Raw genomic sequence first — 20,069 nt, forward strand, 5'->3', positions numbered from 1 at the left:
TTACAAGACCTTCTTTTGGGTACAAACATATTTGACCTTTTTACCCTGACCTTCGAGTTTGACCCACTTTTGCAAAAAATTACCCAACTTTAACCTTTGCCATAACTTTTGAACAGTTAGTGCTAGGACTTTCCTATTTCACATATCTATTTATCATGACAAGACCTTTCCAAGGGTGTAAATATTTTTGACCTTGACCTTAGAGTTTGAACCACTTAAAAAAAAAATAACCGCTTACCTTGTTCATAACTTTTGAACTATTTGTACTAGAGCTTTCAAATTTCACAGGTTTATTCCTTGTGACAAGACCTTTCTTCGGATACAAAAACAATTTTGACCTTGACCTTGGATTTTGACCTATTTTTTGAAAAACTTTAACCTTGGCCATAACTTTTGAACAGTTTTTGCTAGGGCTTTTATATTTTGCATATGTATTTCTTATGACAAGGTCTACCCCTGCGTACCATTAACTTTTTGACCTTGACCTTGGAGTTTGACCTATTTTTTGAAAAACTTTAACCTTGGCCATAACTTTTGAACAGTTTTTGCTAGGGCTTTTATATTTTGCATATGTATTTCTTATGACAAGGTCTACCCCTGCGTACCATTAACTTTTTGACCTTGACCTTGGAGTTTGACCCTCACTTAGAAAACATTAACCTTGATCATAACTTTTGAATGGTCGGTGCTTGGACTTTCATATTTACCACGGATATCCATTGTCACAGGTCCTTTCTTTGGGTAACAACAATTTTGATCTCTTGACCTTGGAGTTTGACACGTATTTGAGAAACTTTAACCTTCGCCATAAGCTGCCATACAGGGGCATCAGTGTTTCACAAACAAATCTTGTCTGGTCTTACTTTGGTATATATATATATATATATATATATATATATATATATATATATATATATATATATATATATATATATATATATATATATATATATATATATATATGAAGGTCTAGATCTCCAACTATATTTTCAACTTTTTGGCATCTCGCATCACTGACGAGACGCAATTCGTTGATTGGCTGTATTATGCACACTACTGGGGACGCAATTATCAATGATGACAATGAAACGCCAGATATTCGTTCTAAGGAACGTCATCTCTGTTCAGTGACTCCTCTTAGCATGACCTCCACATATATAGTACATTTTATTTCCCATGACAGGCCATTTCTACAAGCTTGGAAGAAGACTCTTAGTAGTTTTTGACAATACAGAAGCAGCTACTTGGTCATATCCACAGAGCGCATTTATGTAGTGGCAAAGATCAGTCATGCCAAACCTTTAGCTCTTCTTCTGGAAAAGATGTTAGCATGAAATTTCCGATGTAAAGTACGGTTTTATAGTTGATTTTGTTTGTTTGTTGTTTAACGTCCCTCTCGAGAATTTTTCACTGATATGGAGACACCACCACTTGAAGTGGAGAGCTGCAAATTTTTACATATACTCGGTACTCAGGGCCATTGAGCATTGAGGGATTTTTTTCGTGCTAACACTTACTGCTTTCTAACTAAATTCGGGGGTTTTGCCAGTCTGTATAACCTAGTATGACATCCTGAACCTCAGTACTGGCCCGCCTCGGAACAGAATCCAAACTCGGTTGGGAATCAATGGATTCATCATGGGAATTTCAGTTACGCAATTCAGCGGCCAATCAAGAAGCCAACCCAGTGAACACTAAACTCGGTCATTTGCCTCGTCTAATCAGCCTTTGCAAGCTCACTCAACACCAGACAAAACAATCAGGATACGTATTCCATCTGTCGCTTGTTGTCAGTGTTGGGTCCAGAAACTGTGGTCACTTCTTGAAACTCCAGGGGACAGATTGCGTTGATCATCTCAAAAGCTGTATTTTGCTGAGCAGAATACCTCCGTTGCATAAGATTATGTCTGCTAGAAAAACACAGCAACGAACCGAATATCGTACATAAACACAAAAAACTTTATATACATGTAGTTGTAAGCATACTTTGAACGTCTTGGTTAGGATTCCGAAAACGTTCTCAACTACAAGTGGATCACTTGAAACTTTGCAGTTGTAGAATTACTGTTTTTGTTAGACCTCTAATAAGGTCTCATTAGAAATGTGCATCGTCTCCCTGAAGAAAGTAAGGCATACTCTGTCATCAAATGGCAGAGACTCTGGTTCTGGGCATTGAGTGCTACCATCTTCAAGACATTCTTTTAGTTCAAACTCATTAAATATCTGACAGTCCGAGAGGCAACGGACACCAACGTCTATCCACAGATACTACAAGTGTCATCAGGACGATAGAGAAGAATTTTTTCTACCCAGATACCCAGAGTGGGAATGAGTGGGGTGGAAAGGGGAACATGTAAAGGAACTTTACATTTGCAAAAATATTTATGAATATATTTGTAGATTTCTCGGCAAAATGTCAGCTTAAAACTTTAAACTGAGCTTAAAATCACCAGAAAACACCCAAAATAAACCCATTTATTTTTAAATTCCGTTGATTAACAGATCAAGACAAACTAGGGACTTTTATATAAGAATCACTGACAAATGATATAAAATCGTCATATAACTGATTTGTTGCTTGCAGTCTGAGAGCTAGTGACTAAGAATTATGTAAAATCCAACAATGATCTGTGAAATTGCATACATTAATGATAATATTTTTATCATTAATGAACGATTATGTACATATACATTATAAGTTTGTGATATGGCAATCCATAAATTTTTGTATCATCAGTGGTTTAAATGGATAATGGTAATTGATTATTGATACATTTATAGCATTAATAGGTGCAAAAACTTTCAAAAATGTTACATTATCATAAATGATTCCTACAGCAGTCGTGTATCATCAAGATGCCTGAATAAACTCTTGTTTAACAATCTCTATTTTTGTTTTCTCCCTTTTTAGGATAGAGATTAAATAATTAATCAATCAATTCATTTCTTCATTTTTAATTTAATATTTATTTTGAGTATGTAAATCGATCAGGGTAAGAGCGGACAAACCAATTTCTCATTTTTTTTTTTATTCCTCCATGTACAGTAAATGTATATCACATCTCAACGTTTTGACATCAATGGATCTTATTGTCATTGAATGAAACTCTTGGAAAAAGATATCAGCTTAAAGTGGCAGGTTTGTCTTTGCTCATAGCCAGGACAAGAATGTTGCATTCTTTGATAACCTATCATCTCCGGAATTTGTGGCCATGTTCTTCCAAAAGATACCCGTATTGGTTCTAAGGCACTAGTTTACAAATATTTGGAGTTATCTAAGAATGAAGATGAAGTTGTTTAATAAATTCACCATTCTTTATTTTCAATCAAATTAAGTAGGGATTTAGTCCGGTTTTTATGGACACATGTCGGTAATTGACAGTTAAAGACCGAAACTCTTGATGTTTCCAAATACCTGTCAATGAAACTATACGTACTGTGAAATTAATTAGTCTTTAAGATTAATAGAGGTGCTCCGGAAATCACTGAAAAATGTCCGGAAATAAAGAATGCACTTTATTCGCCAACTAAAAGAAAGACGAAATCAGAGCGTAGGTCAAACGAAATGTTGACCTTGTAAGACTATTACGTTCACCTTATCAGGTGTCGGGGGAACATTTACTCTATCTATCGAATAGAAGGAACTCTGTATACTTTGTTTTGTAATGGAAATCAAATTATTTATTTATTGTGAGTATTCAGTCTTAATTTTCTTTATTTGCTTTTTGAAAAGGTGAACGGCAAGTTTTTCAAATGTATCAGTTAGTATAGCTTATTTGGGTGGAAAAAAACAAACAAATGTAAAACAACTTTCAAACTTCTTGTGGTTTACATATTTAACACAAAGGATTCAATTAAATTCTGATTGATGTTTAGTTCAGCCGAGTCCGGCGATAGGAACGATGGTATTAAAAAGTTTGAGTGATATTTCTTTGCAAATTTAAAAACATCATTTTGTAATCAAAGATTATACTTAACTTTCTGTATTAAGTTTTCTTCTCGACAAAAACTCATCATCAAATCTACATTTGCATATTTGTATACTGACCAAGAAATTTTTTTAAGTGACTTGGAGTATATATATATATATATATATATATATATATATATATATATATATATATATATATATATATATATATATATATATATATATATATATATATAACGTGTTTTGTAATATGACAGAAGAAAAAGTTTGAACTGATAATTTTCCTCCCCATTCTCTTTTATTTATGAATGTGTTTTATTTTTTAGACATTCTGTTGCCATTTGTTAATAACCACGGATCAGTAGGTAAATGAGATATGTAGTATTTGTATTCTTTGTAAATTATTATAGAAATATGTGACGAAAATTCCGAAACGAGATCCTTTTCTTCCCTTTTAACATTTGGGCCTACTATACGCAAAGCTACCGTCATAATAAAAGCATTATGTACATATTGTGATATATTGAGCGACAGTTGTCTTTTTACATTTGATAGTGTCCGCATCAACGACAAATGAACCAATATCTACGACAAATAAACCCAAAAGAACATTTTTAAAATGCTTAACGTGTAATGATGTTGACACCGTGGATGCTTGCATAGAAGAGAGAGCTTGTGCTCCAGGCCAGGTACGTTTTCTTTCCATCGACTTCGTGGTAACACAAATACTATGAAATATTATCCAAGCTCGATCTGCAAAACAAATTGTTATAAATTATTTTGAATATTTGATACATGATTTTATTCTTATATAGATATATAGATATAGGCAACAATACAAAACATTATTTATACAATTTTATTAAATTCAAACACCGAAAGTTAATTTGAAATTATTGTATTTGTAAAAACAGATATAAATGCATTAAAATTTTATAGTTATTCTGTAGGTAGACATTCAACATTTGATTGAAATTATTTTTTCCCATAATGAACAAGTAAATTATTGTGACTGTGAGTTATAATGCAGTGATATTCAAATACAAGATAATACACGATGCATATGACTATAAAAACTTTTCAAAGATGCTACTTGTATTTCTTATTTCTTTATTTTTCAGTTCTGCTTCCTTGACAAATACTCTGTATTTGTTAGAGATTTTGAGGGAAATGATAAGGAAATTTTCAAATACAATGCAGGATGTCGTAGCACTTCGGTAAATAATTTAATCATTTTTTTTTATCAGGGAAATCAACCACTGAATCAGTATTTATTTTGTAATGTTTCATTTCCATCTATTAAGTATATTCGTCTTTTAAAAAAGAAACAAGTGAGCATGCTGTTGGAGGCATTCTTAGGTCCTATGACTGTTCTTGATTGTCTTAGAGATGAATTTTTAGAGATTCATGTGTCAATCATAGTTTGTACGTTGAAACCACCCTAGTTGATATGTGTAGAAGGGGAAACGAATAGTAAACGGATATACCCGCTGTTTGCTGTATGACTTGGCACTTAGCAGTAAATATGTATATGTATAACAACAAATACATTACAGAAGTGGGTATATTAGAAAAAAAAGATATAAGAAAGGCAATCTTTTTTGTTTGTTTGTTTGTTTTTGTTTTTTGTTTTTTTTTTTGTTTAACTGTTTTGGTTAAGTTGTTGTTTTTGCTTTTTTGTCGTTTATTTATTTACAATGTATTTATATATTTATTTTTTCAAAGACGAAGTGTTAAAAGAAAATGCTTTGAGGAACGTTAATATTTGATATACTACGTAAAAAAAAAAAAACAACCAAGTTTATACTTTGCTTCCTTACCAAAAATATTTTTGACTTCATGAAACTTATCTATAATTGCAAATTCTTAATGAGTCACTGATCAGAAAGAAAGTTCTATTGAACACATCTAACACTGGAGAATAGTGGTTAAATTATTTAGAAATAGGGGAGCGTAAACTATAATATGAGTGATGATATTGTATAAGTGATGATAAGACAAATATTCTCTGCTAGCAAATCAGGGAGTCTGGAATAATGAAGGTCTAAGGAATTACGTAGGAAACTTTAGAAGTTATTTTTTGTTTTAAGAATTAATTTGTGAAATGAAGAAATACTTAATAAAATTCTCTGATTGTCTCTCAGGCCTGGAATGACGAGCCTCTATGATAAAGCAATACTATTTTCCTTAAAATGAACTTACGACATGTCCGAGTTGTCCTTGGATTAAGACGATTCTTCAGAATTTTCCCAAATTAGGAATGGTTTCGATAGACGTACTTAGGCTTAAGAATTTTTCTAGGATGGTCTTCAGACATTCTCATAAAGTCAGTTGTCCTGAGTCCCCACATGGTCCTTGGACCCCTGACAAATCATTCGATATTCAATGGGCTGACTGCAGTGACGTCTTTCGGATAAATTACAAATCTTAATTGTTGTTTTTATTTCGGTGATAAACAACCCGTAACACGTGCATTGAGGTGTCAACTGCTTACTTTCTGTTTATGTTTTATGTCAAATATGAAAGCCCTAATCTGATTGGTGGTTCTCAAAGCTTAAGAAGCAAGCCCATTAAATGACGAGTGAAATTTGTCAGGGGTCTAACGGCTACGAGTGGACTCAGGACCATTGATGCTGTACGTGTGGACGTTGTGAGGATGGTCTTTGGACAGACTGTCTACAGAAGTCTAAAAAAAAATCTGTTGGGCTAGATTTGGATTTGAGCTTATGATTTTTTTTTTGGTCTAAAGAAATGCACTTTTTACATTCGGAACACCTCGGGCTTTTCACAGAAAAACAAGCGTTTTTTTTCTGTTTTCTGTTTTTTTTTTCAGCTATTCGTCAAAACGGTACCGTAAATCGAGGTATTTCAATGATTAATGTCTACGAACTGTTTATCTACTAAAGTGTATACATGTAGTGCATGTACCTCAACATATGCGTTGAAATTAGTGAGTGTGTGTGTTTTGATAAAGTTGTTTTTATACGGATCTGAACTATATGTTCTACTTGCATCACATCATCAAAAGTATGCAAGATTAGGGACCACACCACTGAAGTTTTTTATGAAAGCAATTTAATGGGAATATTTCCACAATAAAATGCTTTCTTTGGTAATAATAACACTAACAGCTGGGACTTTGCGGGAAAAAAAAACACATCACCTTTTTGCTGCATTAACAAGAAAGAAAAGATATTGTTTATATTTGTATCTGTTTAAAGTGGAAAATATCGTTTGATTCGTTAACGTTCCTACGGAACCTTGATGGAAGAGCCTATTCTTCTTTAAAAAAAAATCTTTTAAACAGGATATACATGTATGTACATTTGTATAAAACGAACACATGTAACTGCTTATTACAATTAGTACATGTACTTATTTTAGTAAAACTGAGGTGTCCTTTTTACAGATATGTCATATTACACAATGCAAAGAAAAAGAGAGCGGATTCAGTTACAATGGTAGTAACCATACTTTGAGATCGAAGAGAGCCATAACACCGATCCACTGTACACAGTGTTGTAAGACAGACCGATGTAATCTGGATCTTTGTGACTGTAACTATTTTTTTTTTTTTTGTTCGATAATCGCTTATCACTGTCATCATCATCTTAGTTTTCATTTTTGATAGTGTTACGATGTTCCTCAGCTAGATTAGTAAATTATAGTCGGAAGCAAATTGAAAGGGGCCTAAACCAACAAAAAATGTTTGGGAGTAAACTCTAATTTTCGATGTCTTTATCTTGTCTATGCAAAAGAAAAAGTGTTGGGAGATAACCCCCAGCCTCCCCCCTCTCTCTCCCCCCCTCCCGGTTCCGATGCCTATGAGAATACATCATTATACAACTATTCTTGACAGTACTTAACTTTCAGATAGGTACAATTTTTACTGAGCCCGATAGAAACGAATGGGGATTTAATCATAAGTCCCCTCACTATTCTTCCGAATCTATAATGATTGTTTTTTTCAATAAAAATTTTGCATATAATGTCCCCCCCCCCTCCCCCCGCTCAACGGGGTTATTTGTCTGTTTAAATCCGCTCAAGCTGGGATGAACATTGTGTCCACAGGCTCTTTTGTTCTTAATATAACGGTGCTTAATTATTTTTTATAGTTAAGTCAACCGGTTCCGATGCTGTTAGATGTTACTCTTGTTCAGACATCAGACACCCTAAAGACTGTAAAGATGTTATCTTCTGTCAGCCAAATGAGGTACATTTTTGTGTGATTTGTATTGTTTAATATGTTTAGTGAATTTCAGAACTTTCTGCGAAAGTTAACTGCTATTTTAATTCCTTTTAGTCAGTGTATTATTAAAACAGTCTTCAGTCAACTCTCAGACTGGATCAATCACTGAACTTTGTTTTAAATATAAATGTATTTTGGATAAAAATACTTGAAGTTAAAGGTAAATTACACAGTGGTCAGTAAAAATATCCTATAAACTTAAAAAGTGAATGAGGAGTGGTTCTTGATATAATAGCAAAGTGTAAGGGCGTGAATGATGCGTTTCAAATTCTTCAAGAATTTTTTCTTTTCTTTGTGAAAATAAGTACGGGTATAACGCATTATTTTGGTCTACCTTGGAGGTGTGCATTAAGCTTGAATAATACAACGCAATGTTGATTTCTTTTTTTCTTTAAAAATGCATCAAAAATCTCTAAAATTATATAATTATAGATTTTAATTGACTGTAAAAACAAATTTCATGAAAGAATAACATTTTTTTCCAGAAATGCTTAATCACAAGAGAAATACGCATAAACCCTGACGATTCTCTTAGTCCTGTGTATCAGCAGCGATGCGAACGGAAACAGGTAATTTTGGAATGGGGGGGGGGTGTCACGGGGGCAGGGGTTAAGGAGCGGCAATTTGCATGTTTTACAATTGTCAAGAATTATCACGTGCGCCAATCGACAAATCATTCCAACACGCCCAAAAACGAGACTGTTTATTTTTTGCTTAGTGATTAATACTGCGAAGGTATTCTGTAACATACCGTTTCTATTTTTTAATAATCCATTTACCATATGGACCCAGTTCACTATACAATATAAATTATATTATATAATTTACATTTATCTTTCACACTCTTCATGAAGGGGAGTTTTATCGCGATTTTGTTTTTTTCACTGTGAATTGCTGTTGTTGTTATTTTAACTTTGAAAAAAAAAACTATTTCTGTGAAAATATGAATTTTATTTAATGGGTAAATTACGTATTTCACTGCTGAAAAATTGTAATGAAAAGATTATTTTGCCTCTTTATTGCATACCCTACTTGATACCATAAATTATATCAACTATATCAAATCTATTTATAATACATTGCAAAATGTAATAACGATGGAAAATATATTAAACTAGGATAATTACATTTTGCGTCGAGGTAAACGCAGAATGTAATAATGCAAAATATAATGAATACAGAATGTATTAACACACTTTCTGGATTAAATAATTGTGTTGTTACATTTTGTGTCGAGTTTAACGCAAAATGCAATAATACAAAATGTAATAACAAACTCTTTGGATTGTTATATTTTGCACTGCATTTGACACAGAATTTAAAATGTGATAATCTCTTTTTTATCTCCTCAAATAAACGCCTTTTTAAATAAATTGCTATCAAAAAAGTTTTCCTAATGCAAATTAGTCTCTCCTATCCAACATTTTCATACATTTTCCTACCATATTTTCGGACTTTTGGAAGTTTTCTTGCTTTTAATCAATTTTTTTTTGTACATGTATATTTTTTAATGTACAACTGCGTTTAATGCGTTTCAATTTATATTATATTATTGTGACAAATATTCTTTAATTTGTTGAGCCTCGGGAAATGTATTCTCCTTGAATGTGAAGGGACAATCTTTTGTGTGGTAATACTAGTAATTAAATGAGTTAACAATTGAATCTTAATTTCGATATGAAATCCATAAAATATGTTCTTACATCTTGCGTAAATCTTGACGCAAAATGTAACAATCCAAAAAGTGTGTTTGAACATTTTGAGTTGGGTGCTTATCATAACCGCTACAGTTTCAAAATTGTCATTACCACTACATACTCATTACCGCTACAAAAAAGGTTACATTACCGCTACACTTAAACGTATACATTACCAATACATTGCCTCTTTCGTTAGCCAGCGGATTATGCATGTAAGATTGATTTAAAGTACAACATGTACCTGCACAAGACATGTTTCCCCTGCTCACCACGGGGAGGTGAAAGTAAGACTTTGAGCAAATTGTCTTTGTGTGTGTTTTTTTTTAATCTTTATCTAAAATCTATTTTATTTAATAAAACATTTTGAAAGTGTTAAAACCGAGCATTTTTCATGGATGAAACATATATTTTACATAATTGGTAGACCTTTGAAGGCCATTTGCTTAACGTACTGCTGTCTGGAAATCTCATATGAATTATAATGAACAGAACATACTAGTATTCTGTGCCACTGCTGGCTGATTCGATATGTAGCGGTAATGAGTTGTAATCGGCAATAATCTTTTTGATAAAATGTAGCGGTAATGTCACCCGAAATTTCGAAGAAATGTAGCAGTAATGAGTCGAAATTTTTCACAATGTAGCGGTAATGTTGACCTCCTGGTTCTTTGAGTTATTGCATCCTGCGTCAATTTGGACGCAAAATGTTATAACACACCTTTTGGATTGTTACATTTTGCGTAATTAAAACATTAGATACGTTTATCTCGACACGACTGTAATTATCCAAGTTTATTACATTTTGCGTTGTAAGAGAACTTAATCAAGATTATTTTTAAGGCAATGCAAGCAAAAACTGAGAACTACCAAAATACCCATAACCTTAAAAAAATTAGTTTGAATTCGTCAATAAATGGATAACCATAAATATAACAAATCGCATTCATGTTAGAGAACATCCCACTAACAAAGTACATTTCCTTTGTTTAGCTGTGCAAGGCTGTTCATGAACACAATATCATTCCAACCACTACCACCACAACCGTCGCTACAACAACTGAAGAACCACATAATACCACCATCTCTACCACCATTCCAACCACTACCACCACAACAGTCGCTACTACAACTGAAGAACCACATAATACCACCATCTCTACCACCACTACCACCACAAAGAAAGTCGTTGAACTGACACCTCCTCCCTCCATTTTTAGGTCACTCGCGCGTTATCGTCGTAGTCACAACCTGATACAGATAGGAGCAGAGTGTTGCGATGATGATTACTGTAATACGTTTGAAATTGGTGGACCAGTTCGTAAGTAGCGATCACTAAAAGACCATTTTACTGTTGACCACTATCTTGTCAACAACAAATAAAGTATATCGTAACTGCTTAGATATCATATATAATACACATAACAGGTGTTACCTTCCAATGTTTTCTTTAGGCCATACCATGTTTTTTTTAAATCAATTTTTAGCGCCTACCCTAAAATCAAAAACCTATCTTTCTACCCGAAAAAAAAAAAAAATATATATATATATATATATAAACCATCAGGAAAAGGAACTTCAACATTATAAGAATAATTATAAAATTTCTTTTGGGAATTTACTTCACATTGTAACAAAATTTAAAAAAATAACTAAACGTACATTATTAAATCTTTGGTACAAAACTTAAATAAGATGCCGATCCCAAGAGAAATATGCGTTCCAAATATCCAATCCGTCCGTGGGCACTAAACATCGGGGGGAAACTTAGAACGGCCTTACCTACAAGTCTGTCTGTTTTAGGTCGGCATATGAGTCACTCATGTGACCTATTGCTTTTTGTTTCATCAGTCGTCCGTTAACATTTGAAAATTTTCAGTTTCTTCTCTGGAACCGCTAAAGCAATTTCAACCAATTTTGGCACATAACATCCAAGAGTAAAGGGGAACAAAGATTGTGAATTTCATGGCCCTAACCTCCCCCTCCCTCCCCGGAGTCTGAGGGGTGGAGTTAAAAGCATCAAAATCGATGCAATCTTTAAAAATATTCTTCTTCACTCCTGGACATCAGGCAGTGTTACAACGCACTTTGAAAAATTACGCACTATGAAAAATCTTTTCAAAGTGCGTTTAAATTGGAACCATATTAACGCACTTTGAACAAAATGTGATTAATTATTTGATTTTTATGACAATGAACATTAAAGGAATTTCAATTTTAAAAGAACTAAAATTCCATTTACTAAGGACTTTCTTATACTTTTAACTGTATTTAGAATTTTACAATATGACCTTTAGGGTACGAGATATGCGACAAAATAGGGACCATGCAAGCTTGTATGCTCATTGAAAATAATTTTCCCGCATTTTTATAATAGTTATTTGATAAGAATTTAGAGGTATGAAAAATTGTTTATTCCCGCACAATATATGATGACCTAGCTTTTCTACAGTTCTTTGATTAGTACATGTATTAAGAGGTATGACAAATTATTATGCATTTTATACAATTTTTTGAATTGCATTTGATTTGGTAAAGCAACATGTACTTTGATTATCGTTGCTTAGATCAGCGATATGACCCCTGAGCCTTTCTTCTTTTAACATCATAAGGTGCGTAATTTTTTTCAGGAAAGCTTACCTCAATTTTAAGTTAACTCGAATATATTGTGAGAAAGTATATAAATGTCATACCAGTTATGTATACATATATTTGGGTATAGGAAAAATAAAGAGTAAGGCTGAGGGGCCTTCTACCTGTCTTCTCCTCGTTCTCGATGAGGGTAGATCAAATCATCAGTGTTTCGAAAGAAATATAACAAAAAATGCTGACTTTTACTAAAATCTAAGTCCAGAGATTTTTGTTTTACACATATTTTTTTCAAAGTGCTTTAAGTGTCTCCATGGTAAAATATATTGATGTACACTTTTAACGCACTTTGAAAAAAATTGGAAGTGCATTTATTTTGCTCCAAAACGCACTCTGAAAATTTTCTTCAATGTCCCAGTTTTAATGCACTTTGATTTTTTTTTTCAAAATGCGTAATCTTTTCAAAGTGCGTTGCCACAAAGCAGTCAAACTGTTGACATGATTGTATTAAATATACCAAAATCAGCTCATTATCTATTAGCACAACAATAAAAAAAAATCCGAAATACTGTGAATTACTAGAAATTTGCAAAGTGTAAGGGCAATTCCTTTTCATAATCAAAGTACTGAAAGTACTGATACGAGTTGATGGTTGTCCAAGCTTAGCTAATGGGTATTGCTTTTAGTGATGAAAAATTGAAGTGTCTCTTTAGAAAAAGAAATTAAAATTTCCATTTTATTTCTGATGTCAATTTATAACATGATGCAATGCATTTTAAAATTCAATTAACAAACAATACTTTGTGATAATATAAGAAAACAATATTTCTTACTTTTTTACAGTATAGATATACAAGTTATACATTTATTGAGCATTGCTGTCTTATTTTAACAAATGAAATGTACTTGCACAACTATCATAAAGTATATTAAAACCACAATTTTTGACATTCCTTAGTGTGTATGCAGCAAGTATTCCTTTTATATTTTTTTTTATAATTAATGACTAGTATTATACCTCATATAAAAATGTCAATTGTTAAAACATTACTCTGGTCTTCCAGTTTGAAGTGTAGTAAGCCAATAAACAGTACAAGAGAATGAATTTTTAGACAGTCAATGTCATATTTTTTGTCTGTAAATATTTCATATTTGACACAAACATTTTCAAATATAGAAAGCAAAAACAAAAAATATCATCTTAATACCAGAAGTTTTATACAGCATCCAGGTTTCAGATTTACAAATAAATGATACACTAATCAAAGTTATGATACAATCATGAAACACAGGGTCAAACTATTATAATCAACACAAACTTTTGCAGATTTTAAAGTCCTGTGACAGTGACACATTATGAACTTCGTAGAATTAAATTCAGTTTAAGTTATAACAAATAGGCAATTCTAAAAATCAGTGTTATGGACCTAATACCATGTTTAAAAGGAACAGGGAAAAATTAACCTGACACCATTAGTAAAAGTAATCAAACGTTGGAGCTTGATGATTAAATCTGTATTTCTAAATGAGAAGGTGATAATGATAATATTACAAAATCTAAACATTCTGTATCTGTTGATACATGTATTTTAAACCTGGAATATATTACAGCACCAAACATTAAAATAGTGTCAAGTGATTTGAGGTACATGGCTGACGAAAGTCATTTTCTTTCAAAAGAAAAACACAATAAGCTGATATTAAATAAATTTTTACATAGAATATTTATAAAAGGGAAAAGTCCTTATCATAAAGATGGACCCTCTTCACACTGAAATCAAGGGGTGGTTGTCCTCCAACATACAAAACACTGACAGCTGAATTCTTCGATACATCTATGTTAGAAATACCAGTTCTTCAACAAAAGGTTTATAAATATCTTCCAAGGCACAAAGCAATGACCATCTCTTTTGCACTGCCTTTTGTGGTTTATGCTTCTACAAAAGTAAAATCAAGGATCTGATAGGTACATAGCATTGTATATATATACAACTGTTGATTTAATATTAAATATTTGATTAAGTTTAATTTTCTTAATTTCCAGAATTTTTGGAATTCCCTCTTGTTGTGAAATTTAAGAAATGTCTTTTTTTTCATGCTTTACTCATTTAAAAACTAGACAAAATACAATTATTTAGCTCTAAAATTAAATTCTCAAATTCTCAGCCAGTCTGGACAAAATTTGTCAACATTTAATGGTAGGTAATTTTTTAACAAGCCTCTTTTTTCAAGTAAGCATTTTGCATAGACAGATATTAATTAATTTACTTTAAAATGTATACAAAGTTTCTATTCATTTTAATAATTTGTTACCAGTAGATTATGCATGCATAAAATAATTGTGTAGAAAAAATATGTTCGCTTTCATTTATGTTGAATTTTTCAAAATCAAAGATAAATTATTGAAGAAGGAACTAAATAAATGAGCTGTGTTCTTTGGATTCAATGCAGGAAATCTGAGTAAGAGCGTAACTGAGTTGATGTTCCATCAACTCGTAAAAATGGGCCAATCAACTCAAAACTCGAACTGTGAGTCAGTAATATCAAGAAATATTAAAATCAGCTAATTATCTTCAAGCACATCGAAGAAGGTCCGAAAAACATTAAATTATTAGGCATTTTTAGTGTAAGGTCATAACTTTTGTAAAATTGGGTCAATCAACACGAATCTTAAACCTAAAAGTCATCAATATTAATCCACAGACAAAAAATCAGCTCGTTATCTTTAAACACAGCACAACCAAAAACAAACAAACAAACAAAACAAAACAAAACAAAAACAAATAAACAAAAACAACAAATAAATAAATAAAAATAAATAAATTTTATTTAATAAATAAATAAATATAGAATAAAATAATTTTTTTTTTTCAAAAAAAGTCCAGAAAACTAAATAAGGTAAAACCCGGTTATAGCAAAGATCTGGGGATCTGTGAATTTACTTAGCTATATATATACGTTATTCGTTATATCCGTATAACGAATTTGTTACATGCAGCGAATTCGCAATAAATAATGTTTTCCTTCAATTATGACTATCCAATATGTTCTGGGAATTATTAAATACAAAACTTACACTGGGGTATGAAAGTTTTCAATGAATTGATTTTAAATATAAATATACTTAGTTACTTACAAAAAATAATGTCAGTTCAATATAATTAGTGATCTTTTAAATATTCGCTTTTCGTTATTTTTTTACTTCTGGGACACAAAATCAATTCGCTATATCCGTAAATTCATTATATCAGAAATTCGTTATAACCATAAAATACAAAGAATTGTTAGGAATTCCGCTCGGGATCCCCCAAAACTTCGCTTTTTCCGTAACTTCGCTATATTCGGACTAAAACAAGTTTTACTGTATCGACGGAATGACGAACGAAAAGGGGTAACACTATATGCCCCGGCATTTCATGGCGATGCATAAAAATAATAAGTGTTTTTTTTTTAAATTTTTTTTTAAATTTAAATCGATCGCATATATGTTTGACTCACTAGAAAAAATACTGTGAAAAAGGAAGAATTATTTATATTCAAAAGAAAACGGTAACAGTGCATATGATTAGTGTAAAATACTAGTTTTTTTTCTCTCCGCGTGTTTTTGCTTATTATATATATATATATATATATATATATATATATATATATATATATATATATATATATATATATATATAAAATTAATGTGTAAAAAACGCATAATCAACAGAAATTATTATGAGAACATAAAAGGCAATTATAATTCCATGTACATAAGACTTCATGTCAATTATTTAAGACAAAAACGACATTGACGTGTATATTTTATACATTTTTAATAGCCTGTATATATATTGAGAAAGAGGCTAGAGCACCGATTTTAGTTTGTCACGTACTGGTGTTTGTCGTTTTTACACACCCTCTCATAAGATTTAATCCTTTTCATTGGGGGGGGGGGGGGGGGATGCAAAGGAAATGAAAACAAAAGGATTCCGTTTTAATAAAAACTAATTCCGACGTCTAGCCAAATTTGCTTTTTTTAATTAACTACAAATATTTCGAAAGTGTGACAATCTTTCTTTTTCCCAATTTTTATTTATGTGAAAGGATGTTATATAATTAAGGTTGGCGGTAACATTTAAGGTTGGTCTGAAGAGTGTAAACCAACATTTGATTAATTTACACTACCTTTATTCTATTTTTCTTGTGAATGGGGTGGGGGAGCTTACATTTTTGCATATCCGTTTTCAAATTGACAGGGCTTTGTAACCATTTCTTTCTCATACTATTATGTACATGAATTACGTTTGAATTACTGATTTTGAAAAATCATTTTTGATTTGAGAGAGAGAGAGAGAGAGAGAAAGCACAGATCTCTAACACTAGTATAATTTTTAATGTGTCTCTGTTTCCGAGAATGTACATCTCGAAAAGAATTGGATGGATGAAAGCTTTAGAAATAAAACGAAAGTATATTCACTGTTCTTTATTAAACATTGTGCAGAAAAATATCACATTATTAAATTTTATATGAAAATAGAGAATGTCAGACATACATCCCAGCAAAATCTGTTGATGTAGAAAAGAAACCGCCTCACATTCTGTCGAGTTAATTGTTTTGAAGTTGTAATTTGTTTCGAGTAGTTTCTTTAGCACATGAAAGTCCAGATACATGATATTTAATAATAGTAATTTTTCGAATTGAAAGAGTACGTAGCGTTTCTAAGGGTGTGTTAAAAATCACGCAATTTCATGTTTTAAATTCTTTTAAATTTTTTCTCCCTTCGGGAGAGGGCGAATCTCTCTGCACTCAGCCCTTATTTGGTACTTTGCGCCTCAGAAGAGCCTAAGACTTCTTATAAGTGAACAAATGATCAGAAAGGATTACATATATATATATATGCCACTGAAAACCCTTTATACATTTTTCATTATCATCATAATTTACTTTAATTGTTCATTATCTGATATTTCTTAATAGAAGAAAGTATAATATGGCAATAAAATCTTGTTTTGATTTCAGACACTCCAGAAGAATTAATCTCACTGCCCGATAGTTACGTATGTCGTGAGTACACTAGCCAACATTCCAAAAAATCAAATCACTGTTTGAAAATTATGTATATGTTTATCCGAATATTTTCTTTCGCTAATGGAGACGTTGACTCAATAAGAATTATCAATTTTTAAAAAAAAACAGCAACAACCACTACACCATTCATAAATTTTACCTTGCCAATGACAACAACAACAACCACTCTGCCGACTACAGAATCTACAACACCGAAACCTACAACACCTCTAAAATCAACTCCTTCAACAAAGACAACAATCACAACGACAGCAACTACAGCATCGACATCAAGCACAACATCAACAACAACATCGACACCAGCCACAACACCGACTACAGTACCAACAACAACAGCAAGCACAACATCAACAGAATTGACAACCGAATCGCAAACTACATCAACAACACAAACTACTGTAACATCACCACCACCAATACCATCAACTGAAACATCAACAGTTACAACAACACTGACAACAGCAACAACAAAACCGACGACAACGACAACAATACCGACGACAACAACAACACCTACCACAACACCCACCACCACCACAACAACACCAACCACAACAACGACAACACCCACCACAACAACAACAACACCCACCACAACAACGACAACACCCACCACAACAACTCCAAAAGCACCAAGTATGTCGCAAAAATACAAACTACAAAGAATGCAGTGATCATTCTGGGTGCCTTAATTTTCTCTTTGTATTTTCTGCCCCTGAGATCAAAGATTGGGAGGGGGAGAGTGGAGATTTGTCTTTGTCTTGTTATCTGTCCAAATTATCTTTCTTATGGCTTTTGAAATAAACAACAATGAACCACATTAGAAAAAAATGTGTCATGAACCTGACTCAAGGTCACAAGCATTAATTTCAGTAACTCATTTATGGAAAAATGTTAGTTGATATTTGGCATAAGAAGACGATTTATCATGATGTTTTACATTTCAGCTTCCTGTTATTTGTGCAATGGCATGCCCATCTACATTTGTGAACAATTCTCCACCCCTCTACAGTGTGATACAAGTGATCAACAATACTGCTTGAATATTCTCGTCAACAACAGAGACGGATCACGGACACTAGACAGAAAGTAAGGAAATTTAATATACTTCATCACATATGCTTGGAAAGAATTTTCCTAGAAGTTCTGAAAATGTGCTTGGCAGATAAAGATCTTCTCACTACACCAATACCCAGTAAACAAGCACAAGCTTCAGTTTTAAACTTAGAATGTTACGCAGTTTTTCCTAAGTCAATACAACATAGCTATTTATAACACAACTACAGCGGAGACTCATTATCCAGATGCCAATTAATTGGATGCTTCACCTTCCCAATGAAGTTTGTTGGGAACAATTTATATTTATTACCAAGTATGTTTCAGTAATGTGCACTCTTCCTTTGTCCGGGAAAACAAGCATCTGGATTAATGTGACTGTAATAATAATTAGTCTTCCAATATCCAATTTTATATACACATTAAATATGGAATCCATTATTGGTCAAAAGGTTCTGTAGTAGTGTTTTTTTTTTTACATTACCCCAGCCTAGTCTAAAATGAAAGGACTGAAGTAAATCTTTTAAGTTAACATATTTAGCCATGTACAGCAAACTTATTTTCATCCTTGAAATTTTAGGTGTTTTTATGAGCAATCTCAAATGTTTTGGCCATATTTGTTTCAGATGTGCGACAAAAGATGAGTGTAAAACTAAGTGGTGGGACCAGACCTCGGACAGGCAAGAGTGTTCCGGATATGATCCCACAAGTTATACCGCGCAATATTTCACCTGCACATTTTGTTGTTCATCTAGCCAGTGTAACAAAAATATAGTCCCAGATAATCTGTATGTGCCAGACCAGCAGTAACAAAAATACAAAATATACATTTTTAATGTGATAGAAGTGGTGCAGGAAGAAAGTAAAATCAAAATAACTGTACATATATATCATACTGATGAACAAAATGTGTTTTATTAAATATAATCACATGGCTATTTTAAACAGATCCCATTCTTTCAGTTTTACTTGTTTGAATGTGAGGACATTCCAGGCACATTGTAGGTATGTTGAAATAGATCAAACAAATTGCAAGTCAATGTCTTTCTATGGTGAAAAATTAGAGAATCAGTCATCCTTAGTGTAAAAGAACATTCTCAGAAACCACTCTGTAACCTCCATAACAAAAGGGCCATTTATGGTGCTGTGTACCATTTAAGGCATCTTTGTATTTCTATCCTGCCACTTCATGCTGGCCCATAGAAACTTGGAGGTGGGGGTGGGGAGCATCCCCTCATATTTTTCCAGTATATACTGTACAATAGAAAACAATGCTTTTTTTACATGTGCCCCCTCAATAACATCATGACTTTTTTGTGAGTCAAAGAATTTCTGGTAAAGTTTGCTTAACATGACATTTTAAGTTCGGTTGTTCCCTCCAAACTGAAATTGATTTGTAAGGACCTGTCACATGGAAAAGGGTGGTCATCATTTATTCTGATTTTCCACACTTTTACCTTCATATATTGTGGT

At 32.4% G+C, this 20,069-nt stretch overlaps 2 protein-coding genes across 2 annotated transcripts in view; both read left to right on the forward strand.

Moving 5' to 3' along the window:
- LOC133179021 (methylphosphonate hydroxylase-like) overlaps positions 1-20,069 on the forward strand; it is an 88,297-nt gene that overhangs the window by 28,182 nt on the left and 40,046 nt on the right. The gene's annotated exons all lie outside the window — the stretch shown is intronic.
- Positions 1,628-19,629, forward strand: LOC133179246 (mucin-2-like). Its single transcript, XM_061314035.1, has 12 exons — positions 1,628-1,865; positions 4,487-4,620; positions 5,053-5,148; positions 7,341-7,488; positions 8,047-8,144; positions 8,666-8,749; positions 10,871-10,996; positions 11,060-11,198; positions 17,472-17,516; positions 17,649-18,176; positions 18,488-18,629; positions 19,223-19,629. Exons 1-12 carry the CDS (start codon positions 1,628-1,630, stop codon positions 19,404-19,406), a joined length of 1,962 nt encoding a protein of 653 aa, XP_061170019.1. The 3' UTR covers positions 19,407-19,629.

Source organism: Saccostrea echinata, unplaced genomic scaffold (genome assembly GCF_033153115.1).
Source record: "Saccostrea echinata isolate AGI-Se365-2 ecotype Australia unplaced genomic scaffold, CSIRO_AGI_Sech_v1 ptg000004l, whole genome shotgun sequence".
Taxonomy (NCBI): Eukaryota; Metazoa; Mollusca; class Bivalvia; order Ostreida; family Ostreidae; genus Saccostrea; species Saccostrea echinata.

What these genes read in the sequence shown, in the direction of transcription:
- LOC133179246 (XM_061314035.1), top strand. Translation starts at nt 1,628, where the DNA reads ATGGATTCATCATGGGAATTTCAGTTACGCAATTCAGCGGCCAATCAA. An exon ending in CGTTGATCATCTCAAAAGCT is followed by an intron (nt 1,866 to 4,486) that starts GTATTTTGCTGA and finishes TACATTTGATAG; the next exon opens with TGTCCGCATCAACGACAAAT. An exon ending in CAGGATGTCGTAGCACTTCG is followed by an intron (nt 5,149 to 7,340) that starts GTAAATAATTTA and finishes TCCTTTTTACAG; the next exon opens with ATATGTCATATTACACAATG.